Source organism: Rhinoderma darwinii, chromosome 12 (assembly GCF_050947455.1).
Source record: "Rhinoderma darwinii isolate aRhiDar2 chromosome 12, aRhiDar2.hap1, whole genome shotgun sequence".
Classification (NCBI taxonomy): Eukaryota; Metazoa; Chordata; class Amphibia; order Anura; family Rhinodermatidae; genus Rhinoderma; species Rhinoderma darwinii.
In genome coordinates, this window is record NC_134698.1 from 63,969,300 (window position 1) to 63,990,752 (window position 21,453).

The following is a 21,453-nucleotide window of genomic DNA, read 5'->3' on the forward strand; positions in this document are numbered from 1 at the left end:
TGGACACATACTTTAAGCTTTAATACCTAGCAAAGAGCAAGAAAACACAATCCATTTAAGGGATTTTCCCCACAGTGAACCTATTAATTGATGATGGAGTCCCCTAATGCCACGGAATACAGACGGACAGAGGACATAATAATGACAAGTCTCATGGTATGGCGACAGTAATTACAGCAATTCTTAATGCTGCTCTCATATAGGATGTGGCCATAAGCTCTATACTGACTGTAGGACGATTAGTATCCAGTACATTGCTGTTTCTATGGATGGGGACGAGGCATTGTGAGGGGAATGTGGTGTAATACAATATTCCCAGAATAGAATGACAAAGGTTTCACAATACACCTGCATGACAAATGTGCACAACAGAACACTGACTATTACATATTCTAGTTAATGCATCTTCGGTTACTGGATACATTGGACCTGAACTAAGGTGGAAGGAAATCAATCCCAAATATAGGGAAAAGTTATGAATTGCTGGAGGCAAGAAATCCACATAAAACTAAAATGCATGAGTGCAAGTCAACAAAGTGATAATACCAGGGTTGTCAGCTTTAGAACTGTTGTTAGAAGGGTCCCCCCAAAATAGGCTGATCACAGGGTAGACTGCTGCTTTGCCCACCAATGTGTAATCTGCGGGGAACCTTACAGTGTTCATTTTCACTGCAGCGCCTCCAGAGAGAAAATTAGGCATTACATGGCGCCTATTAAAAATCAATGGGCTGTCTGTGTAATGCACGGATATGGTGGGTTCTCCTGACAGAGGTGCTTTTTATACGATTAAGTCCTAAATGAGGGACTCCCATGTATGAACTCAAAATGTCCTTATAGGTTTTACAAACCAGAGCCCCCCTTTAAGCAGGTGTATTATTTGTTCAGCTTTGTGAACCCCTGTGGATATTCCAGGCCCTCCCAGTCTAGCAAATGACTTCCAGAGTCATTGCTGGGAGCCCCACAGAATCAGAAAATTTCAGGGGTTGAGACGAAATATAAATGCTGGTTTTTCTTGCAGAACCCACACGAGTGAGCACTCAGCAGTCCTCCAATGCCAAAACCTGTAATGGACATAGATCTTGGCTTTAGCTAAAAAGGGGGTCCCAAGTGAGAGGATACCCCTATTTTAACACATCATTCTAGAGCATAAGGAGAAGGGCTGTTAATAGCAGACAACCCCCTGTAAAGAGCTATTCCGGTAAGGAAGATTTATCACTTATCCACTGGATAGGCGATAGATGCTAGATCAGTGGGGGTCCGGGCACAGCGCTCCATTCAAACTCCTAGCTGCGGGTCCCCAATTCTGGCGATCGGTGGGGGTCCCAGCAGTCGACTCCCACCAATCTAGGATTTATCACCTATCAAGTGGCTAGGTTATAAATCCTTCTTGCCGAAATACCCCTATTAGGACAGTACACCGGTAGGTTGCCATCCCAGGCCCAGCTAGGAATAAGACTCACACCCAATAAAGCAGGATAACACTTCAAAGTCACTAGTCATGTAACAGCACATAAGGAACTGAACTTTTCACTATGTTCTTATGACTACGGTCCCTGTAAAAATGAACTTTAAAAAGTTCCATTGTAATGACAATTCTTTCTGAAGGTATAAACATGAAAGTGGAGTGTTGGCCTTGCCATAAAGAACACATAGAGGATAAACATCTGCAACTTCCTGTGAAGTAAACGGCAAAGTTGTTTGCTCCGGTTGATCGAGGCAGAAAGAGCAGCAAATCAAACATGGCCACACTATTGTTCTAAAGCCAGTCACGGTGCTGAAAGTACTAAAGAAACTTCTATGTATGAAGGAGTGGATCCTGTGCTATTCTCTTGCCATGACGTCTTTGTTCAGTTAAAGTGTCGGGCCAGGCGGGATGACCTGTAGTCAGCTCTTAGCTGCACAAAGGAGTGGAGCATATTCTTGTCCAGGCTGGCGAGCTGCTCTCCAGAACAAACCTGCTTTAAGTTATCTGGGGCCACCACCAGAAGGTTGCAGAGGGAGTGCAGAGTATCAAAAAGCTGCAGCACAAGAGGAATCTGCAACGAAACAAAACAATAATGAATGATCCGCATAAGAAACGACCCAAGTGATCACCACAAATGTCTTCTAGCAATGTTCAAAGTGAAGCTCCCGGCACTGGCAGATCATTATAAGGCTGGATTCACACGAGCATGTTCGGTCCGTAAAGGACGGAACGTATTTCGGCCGAAAGTCCCGGACCGAACACACGGCAGGGAGCCGGGCTCCTAGCATCATAGTTATGTACGACGCTAGGAGTCCCTGCCTCTCCGTGGAACTACTGTCCCGTACTGAAAACATGATTACAGTACGGGACAGTTGTCCCGCAGTGAGGCAGGGACTCCTAGCGTCGTACATAACTATGATGCTAGGAGCCCGGCTCCCTGCAGTGTTCGGTCCTGGACTTGCGGCCGAAATACGTTCCGTCCTTTACGGACCGAAAATGCTTGTGTGAATCCAGCCTTATAGTACAGCAATACCACAGGGAATATACAGACTGAACTCTATAGAATAAAACTGCAAGGGTCGAGTGGAGGAAACCTCGAGGAGAAGCACAGTACAACAGACCATGAAGACCTCACACATTCCACCAATAGTCCTGCAAAATTCATTTAACCCCTTAACGGCTTGGCCTGAAAACACTTAACCCCTTCCCTCTGCAGCAATTTCTCAGATTTTAATTTTGTTTTCTCCTCCCCGCGCCTTCCAAAAGCCATAACTTTTTTATTTTTCCGTCTATAAATTTCCGTAGTTGATTTTTGCAGGACGAGTTGTAGTTTTTCGTGACACCATTTATTGTACCATCTAATGTACTAGGAAACTGGAAACAAATTACTTGTGGGGTCGAATGGAAGGGTCATTGGATCGCTTACACAATATACTGCCATACTAATGTATTGCAGTATATCGTGATTCTGACAAGCAAATATTAAGCCCTACCGGAGGCAGGGCTTAATATATGTACAAAGATGGCGGACCTGTGGCAATCAAAGGGTTATACAGCTGGGGTCAGAGTGTTCTCCGATCCCAACGGTATTCCGCAGTCATCATGAAGTACAGGAGCGCTTAGCTACAGCTCCTGCTTAGAGAATGAGCGCTCATTGGAGCGCTCATAAGCCAAAGACGTCACTATAGATTCCGGACCTTCTCCACCCGCCGTCAATAGACAGCGGTCGGTCAGGAACAGGTTAATCTGCCATTAATAATATCTGCGATTGCAAGATAATGAAATCTTATTATTGTGGCTCTATGCTAAAAACAAGTGATGGATTATCAGAGACTTTCTGGATTATCTGATTCCGGACTAAAGGAATTTCTCTCTGCTGTAGAACCATCATGTCTATGAAATAAATATGCTTTCTGCTTTAAATTGGACCCTCTTTATATTTATATAAACCGAGCTGGGATAGTTCGTGCCAACCTCTGTGGGAGGTGTAATGGGGGCGATAATGATAGTTACCGAGAGCTCCAAGGATCCGCAAGTACTAAAAAGCGACTTAATGGTATTTTTAACAACTTGACAAAGGAGAACAACTCATGGACTGCTGTCGTTTTTGGAGGGCGACTTTCATTCCTTTTGCAGCTCATAGACATTGTATTGTATAGCACCCCAAAAACACAATGCAAAGGTCACATGGGAGAAGAGGGGACACGTGAGTAAAAGGCAGGTTTTCAAGCGGTTCTTGCAGCAAAATTCCTGATGGGCTCATCTGTCACAGTGATGTCATGTAGCTCCCTGCCTGTAAAGCTGGCAATACACACAAAAGAAAAAAGTCAGCAGAACCTGACGATATCGGCCGACAATCGTATGTGTATGGGGGGGCCTCCTGACATGTGGGGGGAAGGAGGTATCCGGTGTATTGGATTTCAACATGCCCGATTATTGGCACCCACAGGATTTAAGACGCTCCCTATTGAAATAATCAACACTTGGTCAAGTGGAAGTCGGTAGAAATTGCTCTCGGCCAAAGGGGCGTTTGGCCAACAGTTATTATTTAATGTTCTGGACATTCAACATCATAAAAGTAGTCAGTAGTCAGGCTGTACTAATGCTCAGCCGAGGTATAATATTTATAGCGTACTACATACTTTGAACTCCTTGGCACATTTCCTATACTCCGCAACATCGCAGATAGCCAGCATGCCTCCCATTGAGCTGTAGGAAAACTGCTGCAGATGCTCATATATGAGGCGATGAAAGCGCACCCCAAGCTCCATCAGTACTGTGTCCACATTCTTTCCATCCATTGAATTACGGATTTTCTCCACTTGCTTTCGAATGTAAAGGCAAACTTTGGCACAAGCCTATATATAGGGAACAAAAGGCAAACGTATAATTAATAGTTCACAAATGTTACAATATCTTCTTGTCGTTGAGCAAAGGTTCTATGTGCACAAGCACCTAGGGCCAGGGTGTATTTTGGAGAGTGGTACGTGTGTCCAACTTGTGATCTGAACAGCTTACTATTTGGATGAAGGGAATGTCTAGGATTAGAAAAATTCCTGAAACAGTGCCACTCTCGACCATCGTTTGTGTCTGGTATTGCAGCATTCACTTGAATGGGAATTAGATTCAGTCCCATGCCCAGCCCATGAACAAGAGTGGCACTGTTTCTGCAAAAAAAAGATCATTTGCTTTTCTTATCCTGGGCAACACCTTTGATATCGGAATTTGAGATTATTTAGATCTTAAAGGGAATGTGTCGCTAGAAAAATATATATATATTTTTTTTGTTAAACCGTTAGTATATAAATGATTACACATTGTTCTAATTTTTTTAATGTTTTCACAAGTCAGGAAATATTATAAATTAGATTCTAATTTATAACATTTCCATGTGCTGGTCACTAGAGGGAGTAATTCCCAAAATTGCAGCATTGGCAATGTGGTAAAGCAACCTCATTGCTTTATGCTGCAAAATTTGAGAAGACACACCCGCTCTAGTGTGCTCAAACAATCCCCCCTCCTTTATCCTGGCTAATGCCAGGAGAAAGGAGGGGGTTGAATGTTCAAACCTCCTACACTGTGTGCCGCCATTTTTTGAGCAAACGCACAGTGTAGGAGGATTAGATACAGTGGTGATCAGACAGTATAACACGAACATACACACACATCACATACACAAACATAACTTACCTGCTCCTGCCGCTTTCGCTACCGCTGCTCCTAGTCCTTGCTTCTGAACATGTGGACGGAAGCCGCGACCGGAAGTAGTCATCTTGCTGTCCGGCCGCGGCTTCCGGTCCACATGAAAATGGCGCCGGATGTCGGTCTGCAGAAGACCTTCCTTTTGGACTGTGTGGGAGTGGCGCATGCGCCGTTACCACACAGACGGCGTACACTATAGTGAATGGAACGGCTCCCGTTTGCATTCACTATGGGGCTGTATGTGCCGTATTCCATCTCTGTATGTGTCGTTAATCGACACATACAGAGATGAAAAAAAAAAATGGCAGCCCCCATAGAGAAGAAAAAGAAAGAAAAAAGAAAAAAGTACAACACAAATAAATACAATTTATTTTAATGACATACTAAAAGCAATAACATATAACAAAAAAAGATTTTCATGACACCTTCCCTTTAAACAAAACCAGCCAGGATACAGGAAATACTGAGCCGCATTCTAAAAATACTTACACTTGTGTATTGAATTAATACATTATTCTCATCCTCTGGTTTGAAATCCGTTTTTTTCTGCTCAGCTGCCAATATCTGCTTCATCTGACCAACCATACAATTTAGCGTCCTGCAAATGGTACAAAAAACGTATTAATAAAATGTCCCAAAATAAACCGCAGCCCAATGTTTAAATTATTAGATCTCATAATTACGACAACGTTAACCTGTGGCAGTATTGCGGTGCTACAGATCAAGTCCCAGCATGCAATGCTGGCTGGAGCTTACAATGCATGAGATGATCTGCCATGGGTAACCACCTAGTAATCTGCACAGAAATGCTATCGGCTAACCTGTCGATTCCGGTGTCCAGCTTCACTTCCATTTGTTCGATGATCTCTTTCTTTTTCTGCAGACATTCAGTCAGTTTCGGAGAAGAGCTACGCAAGAAAAAAAAAAATAAAAAAAAAATCAAAGACGGTGGCCATTCAACTTCAAGAATAACGTCACACTTTACAAAAACAAACTTACCTTATTAAAGGCATGAGATGATCATTGAATTGCTTATCAAACAAATGAAAAATAGTGTTGGCTTGATGCACGACATCCAGGAAATATAGGTTGGCGTTCCGAGAGTCAGGAGAAGGGATTGCTGGAAATGCAGAAATATTACTGAATAGCTAAAAACAGAACAAAATGCTGTGCAAATACTCGAGAGAGCCAGCGAATGTGTTTCTTGGTGAAATGATCGCATACAGCAGCTCATGAGGTTATTACAGCGTGCTTCCAGTCATCCACGTACAGGGATACGCACCTCCGTGTGTAACGTTTCTCATCCAGAATAAAAATATAAGTGCTCTACGGCTGCTTGTAGCTTCATTCACTTGTACGCTGTTCACTCCATTCATTTCATAATGGGAGAGGAGAAGTAGACTTAGGCCCTATGCCCAAGACCGTATTTTTCATCCATCCGTAAATACGGATCCATAGTCCTTTATAGTCATTCGTAAATCATCCGCCTATATGGAACGGTGTCCGTAAATACAATCCGCAATGCATCCGTATTTAGAGATCCGCAAAAAAAACAAAAAACAGGGAGGAATCTGGGGTAACACCCTGGCGTCGCATAGAAATGCTTCTGTAGTTTACGGACGGCTACACATCCATAGCCGTCCGTAATTACGGAAACGCCCATAGACTTCTATGGGGAGTCCGTGCTGTAATTACGGACAAAAAAAGGACATGTTCTATCATTCCTACATCCATCCGTAAAAGTATGGAAAGGTGTGCGTAGCCCATAGAAATGAATAGGTTCGTAATTACGGATGAAAAATATGGGTCATGTGCATGGGGCCTTACTTAGCCCTTTACTTTCTCCCTGCTGTTTGTCTGCAGGAGCAGAGAGACCGAGAGAGAGAATATCTTACCCCAAAAAGGGAACAGCAAACGGTTTGTGTGTCTGTTGAGGGAACCTGTTAAAGTTGTGTGATTACAGCAGCCTCAGCACTCGGACTGCAGCAGTGTGTACTAACAGGAGGGGGAGAGTAGCAAGTGTAATGTGAACTAGAAGGCTAAAGATATTATAGTATCTTTTTTTTAAATCCATTTATTTCTTCCCTTCTCTCTTTTACATGATCCATGGGGTGGGGAGGGGGTATACGGTATATAGATTTTTCTTTGTAGAAATTGTATGTGGTATTTTAATTTTATAAAGGGAAAAGAAAAGATTAAATTATTAAAAAAAAAAAAAAAAAAAGAACTGACAGACTACTAACTGTACTAAATTTAACAGAAAAAAAACAATAGTGCGAACTAGGACTTGGATATGTTCAAGTATTCTATAATATTTATTTTTTTTTTTAAAAAACCTTACCTGCTAATCCTATTTCCAAGGCATAATCAATGTGTTCAATGCATAAATAATCAACAAGTATTGAAAATATTCTAAATGCATTTTTTGGGAGATCTGATGGATCAGTTAGCTGAAAAAATTTAAAAAAAAAAGTAGTAAGTGGTGATTAATATATCGCAGTTACTATATATGCTGGGAGAAGTAGCAGATGTGTTAAGACTGTACATTACTATATAGAGAAGCGCATTATATTGCAACCAGCAGCACCATCAGCGGCTACGGCAGGGGCCACATTGTAATACATGCTTGCGCCAGTCAGCCAGTGCAGGGGCGGTTCTACGATCTGGCTCCTAGACATCCCCCGCTAATAGGACATATGGAATGGGGCTGTCCAGATGTGATAACCCCTTTTTATCCTATACCAGGAGGTTAAACAACATCATAGTAGTTACAAGGTTAATAAGAGTTCTGCTCTATTAGGTACGTCCACACGTAGCGTAAACACTGCAGATTTTTCACAACTTATTTAATTGCGGAAAATCCACAGCGTAATACAATAGCAGGTGTGGATGAGATTCGAACAAACCTCATTCATACGCTGCGGAAAAAATCAGCTGAAAAACGGTTTATAAATTGACCTGCGGTGCAGTTTTTTTAATCCGGAGCATGTCAATTTTTTTTCTTCTGAATCGCTGCTTTTCTGTTGAGGGCTTTCCCCATTGAATTCAATGGGGGATGTAAGACCTGCAACAAAAAAAAAAAAAAAACAATTATACTTACCAGATCTCTTTTGCTTCTGCGTCCAGCACGGCCTTCAGGGAAGGCGTTTCATCCCATGTGACTGCTGCAGCGGTCACATGGGATGAAACGTCCTCCCAAGTTGCAGGACGTCAAAGGGACACGTCGCCATGATAATAGGCAAGTATGGGCTTAAATTTTTTTTTTTTTAACCAGCTGTTTTCTGCAGCGGAGATTCTGCCTGAAAAACGGTACCACAATTTGCCTTTCTAATGATCACACGACTGGTGTAAAATAATAAAAAACTTGCCAAAGGAATCACATACAGAAGGGAATGAAAGTCATCCCTTGAGCCAAGCTTTTTCCCTTCTGCTCCGCAGGATATTTCTGTCCTCCCTGAGCTCGCCTTAGGTCACCTGCGTAACAGTTTAGGTCTACCACCCCAGTCAAACTCGCCACCTGCCACGGTCCTCTGAGTTTTTGTGACAGTAAAAGTGTAGAAATTGGGGAACGTACCTTATGACATCTTTCGAAGGCATGCTTGGTTTCTTGTAAGAGGTTCACCACCACTTCTTGTGCCAAAAATGTCTCACCATGGGTTTCTATGCTTGGGCCCAGAGACAAATTAGTGCGCTGTCTAATCCTTTCCTTGAGGTCTTGAATCCTGTCATTGAAAACACAAGGGTTATCCAGAAGACTGTTTGTTACATCTAAAACTTCCGCTACTCAGATGCCGTCGAGGACATTATGGTTTACAAGGAGTGATGTGTGATATGGTCTCCGGTAGATACACTCACCCTCCACTTCCAATGGGTCTCTTCTGATGGTTCTTGGAATCGTAATATCGCTGCAAGATCATTGAACTCCGGCTTTTTAAGTAACCAATTTCTACATCGATATAGTTCTCCAGGTACGAGATGAAAATTGATTTGATCAACTTGGACAAGAAAGTCTGCTTATCTGTCCCCAGATTAAACTCCATAAGTTTACTGGAAAGACCAGTAGTTCTGTGTATAAATGGGGAAGAAAAAAAAACATGAAACAAAATTCTAGATATCAATGATAACTTTTCCAGTAATTCGCTTCTAATGAAAAATGCAAACTTCATCTCTTCCTTTCATTTAATCCTACTTTGTCTCATATTGCAATTAATACGGAGATATATATATATATGAAATCTTCTATATGTGTTCCAGGAGATCAGCCCCCCCCCCCCCATTAGACCATTGCTGCTCCGCATCAGGACCTTGTATGAGCGGAGTTGGAGTGATGAGGAGCCCAAGAGGGGAGAAGAGGAGAGCTGAGGTGAGTATAAGTTTTTCTTATTTTTTGCCGACGGGGGGAGGGGGGGGGGTTTGGTGTCGAGGGTTGGGACGGGGACAGGGACAGAGGGTGCATGGCCCAGCCAAAAGATGCAAAATATTTATTGAGAGACTTTCGACCTCTGTGTAAAATGATATTCAAAGCAAGAAAAAAAAATACATGCTCCTTGTGAAGGCGCTCCTGTGCTCCTTGTAGTGTCGAAATAGCTTTGGTCAGTGCTGGCAACTCAAATACGTAGAAAGGAACATTATTTTAAAATTGACAAAAGGCTATCTCGACACTACAAGAGCTCCTTTGCTATCATTGGACAAAGCTTGGTTTTTACCGAGATCCGATGCCAACCCCGAAGGCTTGCAGACTGTATCTCCCGGGTATATAATCCAATACGCACAAAAATTGTGTTGTGCCGATGATCTTGCACAACGCAAAAAGGTGAGTCAGAATAGACGTCGTAATCTGTACACTCGTCTCTTGCATTTGCACATATCCTTACGTTATTTACCTTAGAGGAGCGCCTGTTTTTTTCTTTTTCCCTTCCCCCCTTTCGTTTTCTTTTCCCGTTACCCATTGCCTCTGTATAAAAGTGTCGCATTTACTCCAATTTTTCTATTTAGATTGGGTATGAAACGCCAGTCTTAATAAATTACCCCCAAGTGTGTACCCAGCCTAAAGGTCTGTGCTGCAATATCTTTGAGACACAGCAGAATTTGTAAAATATGTATACGGGAAGGAAAAAAAAAAATCATATTGCCAAGTCCCGCATTGTACATTTTTTTTTTTACTAAACGGGGTGTACATTTAAAAAAAGAGGTTGTTTAAAACAACGGCTTTCCATATATACCCTATTAGGGCATAAGGGCGTCGCAGAGGGGACCTCAGTCTAGGAGCCAGAGCGGAGAGTCCCTAAGTAAGAGTGGCTGGTGCCATGGCGGACTCGATCAGTCCATGTATTACATAGTTAATTCATTTGAATGGCCGGCACACAATACTACAGGGTAAAATGTACAACAACCCTTTTGAAGTTTCTGCGTCACAGGGAATATGGTATGTGAATATTTTCCATTTGTACGTGTAAGGGTTAATACTGGAGCCCATTGTCTATTTTCTATGCAAGTCACAAATCTCAAAAGAAAAAAAAAAAAAGATAAAAAAAAAAATACACAAATGAGCACAACAAACAGTTCAAAGTAATTATAATTTCCAGGACAAGCATTCCAACGTTTTTTGCCTGCAGCTTTTACCTTGAGAAAAAAAAACCCCCACCCCAAATCTCAACATTGCTTAAAATAAATTTGCCAAATAAATCAATTTCACCTTGTGTACAGATCATAGAGATTCTTCAGATATTGTTCTGCATCCGATTTTCTGCATTCTTCCAAATGCTCTTTTACAAAATTCTAGAGTTAAATTTGGGGACAGAAAGGCAGAATCTTAGCCGACTGCGAGAAAGAGCAGATTATGTGTGTCCTGTACAATTAGTCGCAGCGCATGTAAACAAAATTATGAATGCTTCGCTTTTCTTTTCATCTCAATGTAAATAAGCCAGTCCTAATCTCATGTGGTATCCGGCTGCTGGGGAATAAACTCAACTGCTAGAAACACGTCAACTACGAGAAACGGATGAAACCGGTAATCAATAAATTAGGGACCGTAGGCAAAAAAACAAACAAAAAACCCACCAAAAAAACGCCCCACCCCCCCCATTCAATATGCTCTATGACACATGGTTGTAGAAACTGTACATTCACATTTTAGTTTCATTCATTCTGTAGAAGACAAATAATGTATTGTATTGCTTGCAATGTTGTAGCAGTTTATTTTTTATTCCTGGGGGGAGGGGTCCATACTAGACAGTACAGCAGGGAGAGTGCGCTTTATGGCAGCTGCAATAAGTGGAAGATAATTGACAGAAAAACGTCTTACGTTTGCCATACATTCGTGATTTTATATGGCCAAATTGTCATTTATGGTTGGCCTATGAAGGTTATTGTTTTGAATGACAACTCCATAAGATAAAATGAGAATTCCTTGATCAATCTCTGCCACGGTCTGTGCCCTGGTCGGGGCTTCTATTGACGGGACGTAGATCTGTCGTGAGTCAAACGACTTTACAGGACTGCACCCAACAACTTTCTAAAAAAATCCAACACCACAGATTACGTTTTTCACAGATATCGGCATTCAGTCGGCATCTTTAACGAGGCGCCGACATTCAGGTAAAGATTGGTCTAAATGGGCCTTTTTGACCGTCCAAAATCTCTAGTATATTTCTATATCACATGCTCCAGAAAGTGATAGAAACCAGGAAACGACAGGGCAAAAGAGCCTTATTTGTGTGTATAGTGTTGAAAAAATGTAGTTGGTCGTTAAGAGGTTACATACATAGTTACATATGTAACTAGGTAACCTCTTAACGACCAACTCCGTTTTTGCCTCTCTGCCTTTCAGCAGCCATAACTTTTTTTATTTTTCATTGAAGTGGCGATATGAGGCCTTGTATTATGTCGGAGAAATTGTATTTTTTTCTGCGCAGTCTGTAAATACAAATAAATTAGTGTCATTTTTTTTTTTCAGCGTGAATAAAGGAAAAAGCGATTTTTGGAATTGGTTTTTTGTTTAGTTTATTTTTATACCATTCACACTAAATAACCTGTTAAATAAAGTCTTCAGTGATTACGGTCGTGTAGATACCCAATATGTGTAGTTTTTATGTAATGTATGGGCAATAAAATAAATTTTATACAAAATAATAATTTTTGGTGGACATTTAATATTTTTTCTTGCTTTTAAAAAAAAAAAAAAAAAAAAAATCTCTAAAAGGGATAACCTTTTAACAACTTTATTATTATTTTTTTACTTATGTATTAGTATACTCCTGTATACGAATATATTACACGGTGTGTCACTAGCACACAGGATGCTGTTAGGGCAGCAGATAGAGTACTTTAACGGCAGGCATACTGAACGGACAAGCCCTGGGGTCCTTTCTAGGTCCCCATGGCTAACTGCAGAGGGCTCCCCCAGTCTCCGATCATGCCACAGTTGGAGTTTCCTCCAATCCCAGCTGTATTCAGCCGGCTGCTCTAAGTACAGGCGATGTTAGTTGCAGCTCCTGCTTAGAGCTTGAGCGCTCACTGTAGACTCTGGACTTGCACCGCCGGCCGTCAAAAGACAGTGGGCAGTCGGGAACAGGTTAAATAATTTAAGTAATTTTCTGCTGATCCTTTCCCTTGAAGGCTCTATTTACACTTCATGCAGCGGTAAGTTGGTGTTTTTGCAGTTGCCAGATGTTCTAAGTGTTATCAAATCTCATTGACACTCAGTATTAGGGAAATCTGCTGGTTGCTCCTTTTCTTTCCGTCTATGGCCACCATCAATTTTTACCTGTTCAATAAAAAAATTTCCACACAGATAAGCAGCGCAAGATGGGCGCACAGCCACTTATATTGAAAAAACATGCGGCATTGACTGATCAGAATGTGCGTGTTAATGAAGGCCATAGGGGCCTATCTAATCTAAGGTCAGCCAAAACAACGGTGGTCTCCAAGCAATGCGCGCACATTCGTATTAAAATGGTATGACATACCTGGATTTTGATTTCAAAAATGTTTTGTATAAGTTTTGCCAAAATAATTTCTGGATTGCTAAAAATGTCCCCGACTTCCTTGTTGACACGTTGGCACAACAGAGCCGAGTCCTCAAATATGTCATTTTTCAAGTAGGCTCCCTACAATATAAAGGATAACACAAACCATTATAGACATCGCTGTGATCATTTCTGACAGTACAAGTACACGTTGTATGAGGTTAGACTGTTGACATTACCTCCTGGCACTGATTTATGTACACATCCACACAATGGGAATACCCCTACGGAGAGAAAAATCAGAAATATAAGGCAAATGCCAATCTAGGTAATAGCAAAAAGCAACTTAAGGAGAACCTGTCACTACCGTGTTTCCCCGAAAGTAAGACAGTGTCTTACTTTCTTTTTATCCCCAAAAGCCCCACTATGTCTTACTTTCGGGGTATGTCTTATATTGGAAAAAAATTGTCGAATTATTTTTTATTTTTTTTTCACAAACTTTATTTAACTGTTTTACATTTTTTTTTTTAGTCCCACCAGGGGACTTCACTATGCGATGTGCCGATCGCATATATAATGCTTTGGTATACTTAGTATACCGAAGCATTATTGCCTGTCAGTGTAAAACTGACAGGCAACCTATTAGGTCATGCCTCCGGCATCGCCTAACAGGCAGATGCTGAAGACAGACCTGGGGGTCTTTGTTAGACCCCCGGCTGTCATGGAAACCCGACGGCGACCCGCGATTTGTTTGCGGGGGCGCCGATCGGGTGACAGAGGGAGCTCCCCCCTCTGTCAAACACATTAAATGCCGCTGTCACTATTGACAGCGGCATTTAATGGGTTAAACTGCCGGAATCGGCGCGCGCTTCGATTCCGGCAGTTGCAGCAGGAGCCAGGCTGTGTATAACAGCCGTGCTCCTGCCGCTGATGGAGACGTATGGAGAGGGGGGCGGCGCGGAAGTGGGCAGGAGGCGGCAATACCCCCGTGTTTCCCCGAAAGTAAGACATATGTCTTACTTTCGGGGTACGGCTTATATTAGCCGACCCCCCTGAAACCCCCGATACGTCTTACAATCGGGGGTGTCTTACTATCGGGGAAACACGGTAGGTCATATAAGTTGAACTGGTTTACTGACCGGTCTCGCTGATTCCAGTGCTGGTTTTTCCCCTTTTCTCTTTCCCATTCCAGAGATATGGCCCACTGTTGCGTTGGCTTCCTATATGCTAATTTGCTGTAGTTAGCCAAGGGGGTGGAGCTAGTTTCCCTGCCTCTGATGCTGACCAACCAGCGCAAGGCAGCTTAAGAGTAGTCATGCCCTGTTGGCTAACAGCAAATTAGCATATAGCGGGCCATATCTCTGGAACCACTTAGAAGGCAAATCACCAGTGCTAGCTCTGTGCAGACAATGAACCAGCATGGAAGGTTATTCTTTAGTCTTATAGTAAATTACTTAAAAACATTTTTCCTCTGCTGATCCAGAAAAATCTGTGTCTACGGAAAATTGCAAATACGGACTACGTCACGTCAAGTAAAAACGGACTTCTGGTAGGCCAAGCAGGTGCCTATGTGACGGTCTGTGTTTTATTGAAGCACTAGGGTTCAGAGTTCAGATCTGACAAGGGACAACACCTGCATGGAGTTTGTATGACCTTTGCATGTTTGTGTGGGTTTTCTCCGGGTGCTCTGGTTTCTATCCACACCCCAAAAACATACTGGGGGACAGGGGGTTGAAACTGACCCTTCTGTGTATTTGAGAACTCACTGCAAATCGATAGGAGGTACAACTTCATGCCTTGCCTAGGTCATCTATAAAGGGCAGCCTGTGCCGCACACGGATAACCGATGGATTGCAAGGCCTCAAATACCTTGAAATGAAGCAAAACCGCAGCCACTTCTCTCATACGAGATATCTCTCCTCTTCTCTGCGCTCCTGTAAACTCCTGAATTAACTGGTGTTCTAGATCATGGTATTTACCTGCAACAAGTCAGAAACCGTGGTCAAACCATGCAGACCGCAAGTCAGAGAAATAATAGTACAAAAGTATAGACTTCAGGAACGGATACTCACTGGCTATTTTAGATTTCACCTCCGCAAATCTGGAAACAAAAGTAAAGAACGTGACAAAGGAAATCTTCAAAATCGAGTTCAGGCTGATCTTAAAGGGGTTGTCCAAGATTAGAAAAACATGGCTGCTTTATTCCAGCCCGCAGGTCTTGTCTGGTATTGCAGCTCAACTCTATGTGAGTGAGACTGATCTGCAATACCACACACAACCAGTGGACAAGTGTGGCGCTAGCACGTTCAGGTTTTACGATAGATGGTGTATTACATTAAGTGAATGCGTCTTCTGATTTTTAAGTTCCTGAGAAAACTGCTTGCATCTCTTAAAGAGAAAAGTTGAACTATGGATTTTGGCATCATTGAAAAAAAAAACAAAAAAAAAACGGGGCCTACAAACTACACTCGTATACACGGGCGTCACAAAAGACTTACCTATCAAATGGTAGTTCTTGAGCAATTAAATGCAATTTCTGAATGATATCAGCAGCCTCCTTTATCTGTAAAAAATATATAAAGATAGCCTGAGAGGAGTGGCTACCATTCCAGTGTTAACAGACATAACTTTCTATTGTCATTTACATCTTGAGATCATTTTACCCATTTCACTAAGGGGTATTTTAATGAGACATTTATGGAATATCCATAGGGTCCCAGGACCACAGTTTAGCAGTAGAAGCTGGCTAGTGACGGCCGCTTGGCTGTTTCCGTAATTCCTAGCACTCACTTCACCACTTTGCAGCTGGTCGGCTCCTACAGCTCAACCGAGGGTCACGGTCCCCTCTTCTCCCAATAGGTGGAGGTCTTAGAGGTGGGAACCCTCCTATCAAATCATTAAATCCTGGTAGAAACGTTGCATATTTCACCTGCTGAAAGGGTAACGAAACGTTTAAAAAAGTTTTGACATGTCACAGTGACATGTTAGAAGTTTTGATTGGTGGGGGTCATAGCACTGAGACCCCACCGATCGCTAAAACGAAGCTGCAGAAATACTCGGGAGATTGCGGAAACGCTTCATTTCTGATCGGCTTAACTTGGAAAGTCGAGCGAGCGGTGTACGGACTCATACACTTTCTATTGAGCCCTTACACCGCTTCGAGGAAAGCCAATCAGAAACAAAGAGGCTCAGTGCTCATTCGAGCACGGCCGCTTCGTTTTAGCGATCGGTGGAGGTCTCAGTGACCTCCACGGATCAATATTTCTGACATGTCACTAGGACATGTCAAAAGTTTTTAAAACATTTAGTTCCACTTGAACTAAAAAGTGGAAAACTCTGGGCATCGTGCCAGTCCGTCACATCAGCACTGGAGCGATAGAAGAGTACTAGGATAGCAGAGTCACCTTGTCAGGAATAAGTTAGATCTGCTTTTGGTTGTGGCTTTGTGGAATAAAAAAAGATTGATTTGTATATGGTTAAAGGGAACCGGTCTGCAGTTTTGAGGCCTCAAGACTGTTGACAGAGCAATAAAGTTGAGGGGGAGGACACTTTAAACATACCTTTTGTCTCAGTCATGCAACTTGCATGACCAAGACAAAAGGTATGTTTAATTCCCCTGGCGCGCCAATTGTAAGTGCCACTAAGGCAGAACTTGATGTGTAAGTGCTTCTGCAGGGCATGCTGCCAGTCCTGTCCCTCTGCTCTGAGTGATGGCACTTGTGGACCCCTGATTGGCCACTAGAGCCGTCACTTGGAGCAGAGAGTGGCACTTGCGATCGCCACCACAGGGGAATCAAATGCTATGTTTAAGATGCCCTCCCCTACATCACTTGGGGCCTCAAAACTGCTGACAGGTTCCCTTTAACCGCCATCTCCACCACACTACACTACACTCCAATGTGTGAACATAGGAAAAAGACACAGATATGACCCTTGAAATTATTATCTTTCCTTCAGTACAACTCCTGTCCATAGGCCTTATTAGGGTACATGGATGTCATTAGGAAGGTCTGCCGGTCGGGACTTCCCGCTATGGCCCAGAACTAGAGAGCTGCTCTGTAAAAGAGGCTCCTGCCCGTCCATGCTTTACATGATCAGCCATTCATTAGGAGGGGAAATATATGGCCAGACGCTGCTTCCCCTTGCGATAACATCTCATCCTCGGGGGTTAGATGAGCCAGACCCACAGCTCCCTGCTAAATGCCACAGGTCCAGCTTCTCTCAGGGCCCTTTTACATGGGCCAATAATCGGGCCACCAAGCATTCATATGAACGCTCGTTCCCGATCAATGCCTTGTGTAAGCAGGGCAACGATCAGCCAGCGAACAAGCAAATCCTCGTTCATCGGGTGATTGTATCGTTTATGCAGCAAGAAATATTATCGTAGCAAACGGGGAGATGTGATGCCGACATGATAGAAATGTATTGGGACGAGTGGTCATAGTACCGATTCCTCGTCCCCATACATAACCAATCATAGCGCCGATCAAAGAGCTGCCTCGCTGATCGGCGCTCGTTTTCACGGCCGTGTAAGAGGACCTTAACCCTCGGCGACCATTTAAAAAGGAGTGGTCTCGATAAGATTCAATCTCTAAGTATCACTATGGCCTTTACATTACTTTTATAAAATGGTTATCTAGATAAAAGATAGAGAACTGCAGCCTCCTCCTTCCGTTTTTAATGCACTTCTGTAAAACCGCTATAAAAACGTTAAAAAAAAGCCAAAGTGTTTGTTGAATTAAACATACAATCAGCTGGGCAGAAAATCTAACATAAAAAAGACCAGTTAATAACATTTTAAAGTATAAATAAATCTGGAGGCGCTCGGCAGGATAATATTGTAAACGCACACTTGTGAACAATTAAACTTTAACGAGTCAGTCTCTCAACGGCTGGAAGTGCGACCAGCGCAAGTCCAAGCAATTAGGGCAACGCTGCTTGTCGCTTGCAATCACTTCACGCCCTGCGGGCAAGCCCTTACCTTTTCAGAGTTGTTAAACACATCAGACTGCAGATTTCCATCCAGAAACTCATTAAAATAGGTCATCAGTTTTTGGGCCTCCACAGCTCGCTGCCGCGGCGTGTTCACCCCCTCCAACTGGTCACCAAGATGGCACACCTTCGTGGCCACATAGCTGATATGCTCATCAAGCTCTTGGAAATGCTGGAAAGCAATCTGAAGGACGGAAGAGTGCGGAGGGTTTATCGTACGGTAAAGAATCAGAACACCGCAGCGACATTGTTACAATAAGTCAGTAAATATACAATATAAATTCTGGCAAAAAAAAATAAATGTATGAAAAATCCCCGTATAACTCTATATTGAAGGATGCCACGATAAACATAATGCAACATTTATCAACTTTTTTGCAAGCAAGGTTACTGAAGCCCCCCCCCCACTGAACATATGGTTAAATAACTGCAGTGTAGAACCATCATCATCATCATCTCTCAGCGACATGCAGAGGAAGCCTGAGGACCCAGAGGGAAGAAGCGGAGTCGTGAGGCGAGTATACAAATGTTTTATTTGGGGGAGAGGTAGGTAGTCTGATGGGTGGGGGGCAAGGTAGGGGCCCGGCACAGGCCTCTGCCTTGCTACGCCCCACAGAGTTAAACCTACGCCAGGTAGATTTTGGCTACTATTTCCGTCAGTTTTTTGGCGTAAATTATAATAAATTTGTAGGGCTACTGTGACCCCGCTCCGTAAAAGGCCCAAAAGTCGCAATATTAAACAAAAATGTGATAAATAGAAATTATAACACAATAGGGGAAATTTATCGGATTTTTATTTAGTACATTAAAGCTTGGGCTTAGTTCACATCTGCATCGGGACTCCGTTCTTGGGTTCCATCTGAGCTTTGAACCCATGAACGGAATCCAAGCTGAAACAAACGGAAACTATAGGTTTTTGTTTGAATCACCATTGATTTCAATGATGACGGATCCAGTGCAAATGGTTTCCGTTTGTCACCGTTGTTTAAGGGTTCCGTCGTTTTGACGCAATCAATACCGTAGTAGACTACGCTATTCATTCCGTCTAAACAACGTAACCCTTACACAACGTTGGCAAACCTACGGTTTCCGTTTGTTTCAGTTAGGATTCCGCTCACAGGTTCCCCTGAGGGAAAGGTCAGACGAAACCCATGAACGGAGCCCCGACGCAGATGTGAACGCAGCCTTAGTTATTAAGATTCTAGGTGCTGTAATAAACATGACAAAAACAACTGGAACATAACCGTGTAACTACTTGATCCGACCTATAAAAAAAAAAAAAGGGTATGAAGACACTTTGCTGGTTATGGCTTGGTCTATGGTTTTTCCTTCTAACGATACTTCTACAGGCCTTGGCAGGGGCACATAACACATAGTAGGATCACAATATTTTTCAGTCCCATCCGTTGTTCTAACCACATAATGGGACAAATAGGGGCATGTTAAAGAGGCTCTGTCACCACATTATAAGTGCCCTGTCTCCTACATAAGGAGATGGGCGCTATAATGTAGGTGACAGCAGTGCTTTTTATTTAATAAAACAATCTGTTTTCACCACTTTATTAGCGATTTTAGATTTATGCTAATGAGTTGCTTAATGCCCAAGTGGGCGTGTTTTTACTTTAGACCAAGTGGGCGTTGTACAGAGGAGTGTATGACGCTGACCAATCAGTGACCAATCAGCGTCATGCACTCCTCTCCATTCATTTACACTGCGCATAGGGATCCTGCTAGATCCTTATGTGCTGTCTTATACTAACACATTAACAATACTGAAGTGTTTAGACAGTGAATAGACATTCCACGGGATGTCTATTCACAGTCTCTGCACTTCGTTACTGTTTTTGTGGTAGTTAAAGCAGAGAAAAGTGTAATCCCGCGAGATTACGCGGTAAATGACAGGTTACAACGAGATTACGCTTTGCATTGCTGTAACTACCACAAAAACAGTAACGAAGTGCAGAGATTGTGAATAGACACCCCGTGGAACGTCTAGTCACTGTCTAAACACTTCAGTATTGTTAATGTGTAAGTATAAGACAGCACATAGTGATCTAAAAGGATCCCTATGCGCTGCCTGAATGAATGGAGAGAAGTGTATGATGCTGATTGGTCACGGATTGGTCAGCGTCATACACTCCTCTGTACAACGCCCACTTGGTCTAAAGTAAAAACACGCCCACTTGGGCATTAAGCAACTCATTAGCATAAATCTAAAATCGCTAATAAAGTGGTGAAAACAGATCGGTTTTTTAAATAAAAAGCATTACTGTCACCTACATTACAGCGCCAATCTCCTTATGTAGGAGACAGGGCACTTATAATGTGGTGACAGAGTCTCTTTAAATGTCTCACTATCAGAAGCCCCTGATATTGCCATAGGGCTACTAATCTGAGAAGAAGAAGCACTTGTTATAAGGGATGAAACAAGTTACAGATCTGATCCATGTGAACGAAGAATCCTTTTAGCATATATAAGTGATGGAGTGGCACCGCACTGCGATGATGGGCTGTTGTCTCACAGTCATTGTCAGTCATATGTCCAGGTTGAGGATAAGGATTGTATCCCCAATGTCCTCCATCACATACAGGGGTAACAACTGCCTCCTCAACACGGAGTATACATGGTCATCTGGCCACAGAATTAAAAAATGTAACTTGTCAACGATAATAGTGGACATTATTATTATTATCAGCCCCTGAACAAGTTATGGATTTACCTGGAACATCTAGAAAAATTAGAGAGCGGATGCCCAACATCAGACAAAGTAGCAAGTGACTAAAATAAGAGTCAGTATAAATAGGGTCGGACAGCGCTCTTCCATCAAGCTGCTTCTACTTTACACACATCACTAACATGAAAAACGGCGAAACTCCACATCACCATAAATCTTGAGGTTAAACCAACTTGTAGTTGACTTGTCGCTCACCTGGTTGCTTTTCTGAAGTTCCTGAACTTTTCGGGCAAACTCTTTTGCTTCTTTCTGGCACTGATGTTCCAATTTTTCCACTTTTCTCTGAATCCTTTCATCCATTATCTTCAGCTCTTCAATATGATTGACAAATTGTTCCAATAACCTGCAATACAGACTTTTACTTTAATCTGATCCCTTCTAAATAACATCTAAATTAACCAAAAGCAACTAAAACCCAAAAGTTTCTTCTAAGACCAGAATCCTGTGTGAAGAGCTCAATCACGGAGCAACGCAAAACAAATATGCAAATTTAAATACGGCATGAATTAATCCGGGTGATTGTCACAATGTCTCAGAGATGGAGGAGTAATAAAATAAACCATAGTTCATCTTCTTATAAGAGTAGCAAGGA

The 21,453-nt window shown here is 42.5% G+C and overlaps 1 protein-coding gene across 1 annotated transcript in view; it reads right to left on the reverse strand.

Moving 5' to 3' along the window:
* EXOC5 (exocyst complex component 5) overlaps positions 1-21,453 on the reverse strand; it is a 25,079-nt gene continuing 3,626 nt past the window's right edge. The window contains exons 3-18 of the mRNA XM_075843342.1: positions 21,057-21,204; positions 18,116-18,310; positions 15,633-15,697; positions 15,207-15,235; positions 15,004-15,113; positions 13,374-13,418; positions 13,135-13,275; positions 10,863-10,945; positions 9,023-9,232; positions 8,742-8,889; positions 7,509-7,617; positions 6,167-6,287; positions 5,989-6,075; positions 5,657-5,765; positions 4,108-4,323; positions 1-2,036 (exon numbers count right to left, since the gene is read on the reverse strand). Coding sequence (XP_075699457.1) covers positions 1,848-2,036; positions 4,108-4,323; positions 5,657-5,765; positions 5,989-6,075; positions 6,167-6,287; positions 7,509-7,617; positions 8,742-8,889; positions 9,023-9,232; positions 10,863-10,945; positions 13,135-13,275; positions 13,374-13,418; positions 15,004-15,113; positions 15,207-15,235; positions 15,633-15,697; positions 18,116-18,310; positions 21,057-21,204 — 2,005 coding nt within the window. The 3' untranslated portion in view covers positions 1-1,847. The remainder of the gene's footprint in view (positions 2,037-4,107; positions 4,324-5,656; positions 5,766-5,988; positions 6,076-6,166; positions 6,288-7,508; positions 7,618-8,741; positions 8,890-9,022; positions 9,233-10,862; positions 10,946-13,134; positions 13,276-13,373; positions 13,419-15,003; positions 15,114-15,206; positions 15,236-15,632; positions 15,698-18,115; positions 18,311-21,056; positions 21,205-21,453) is intronic.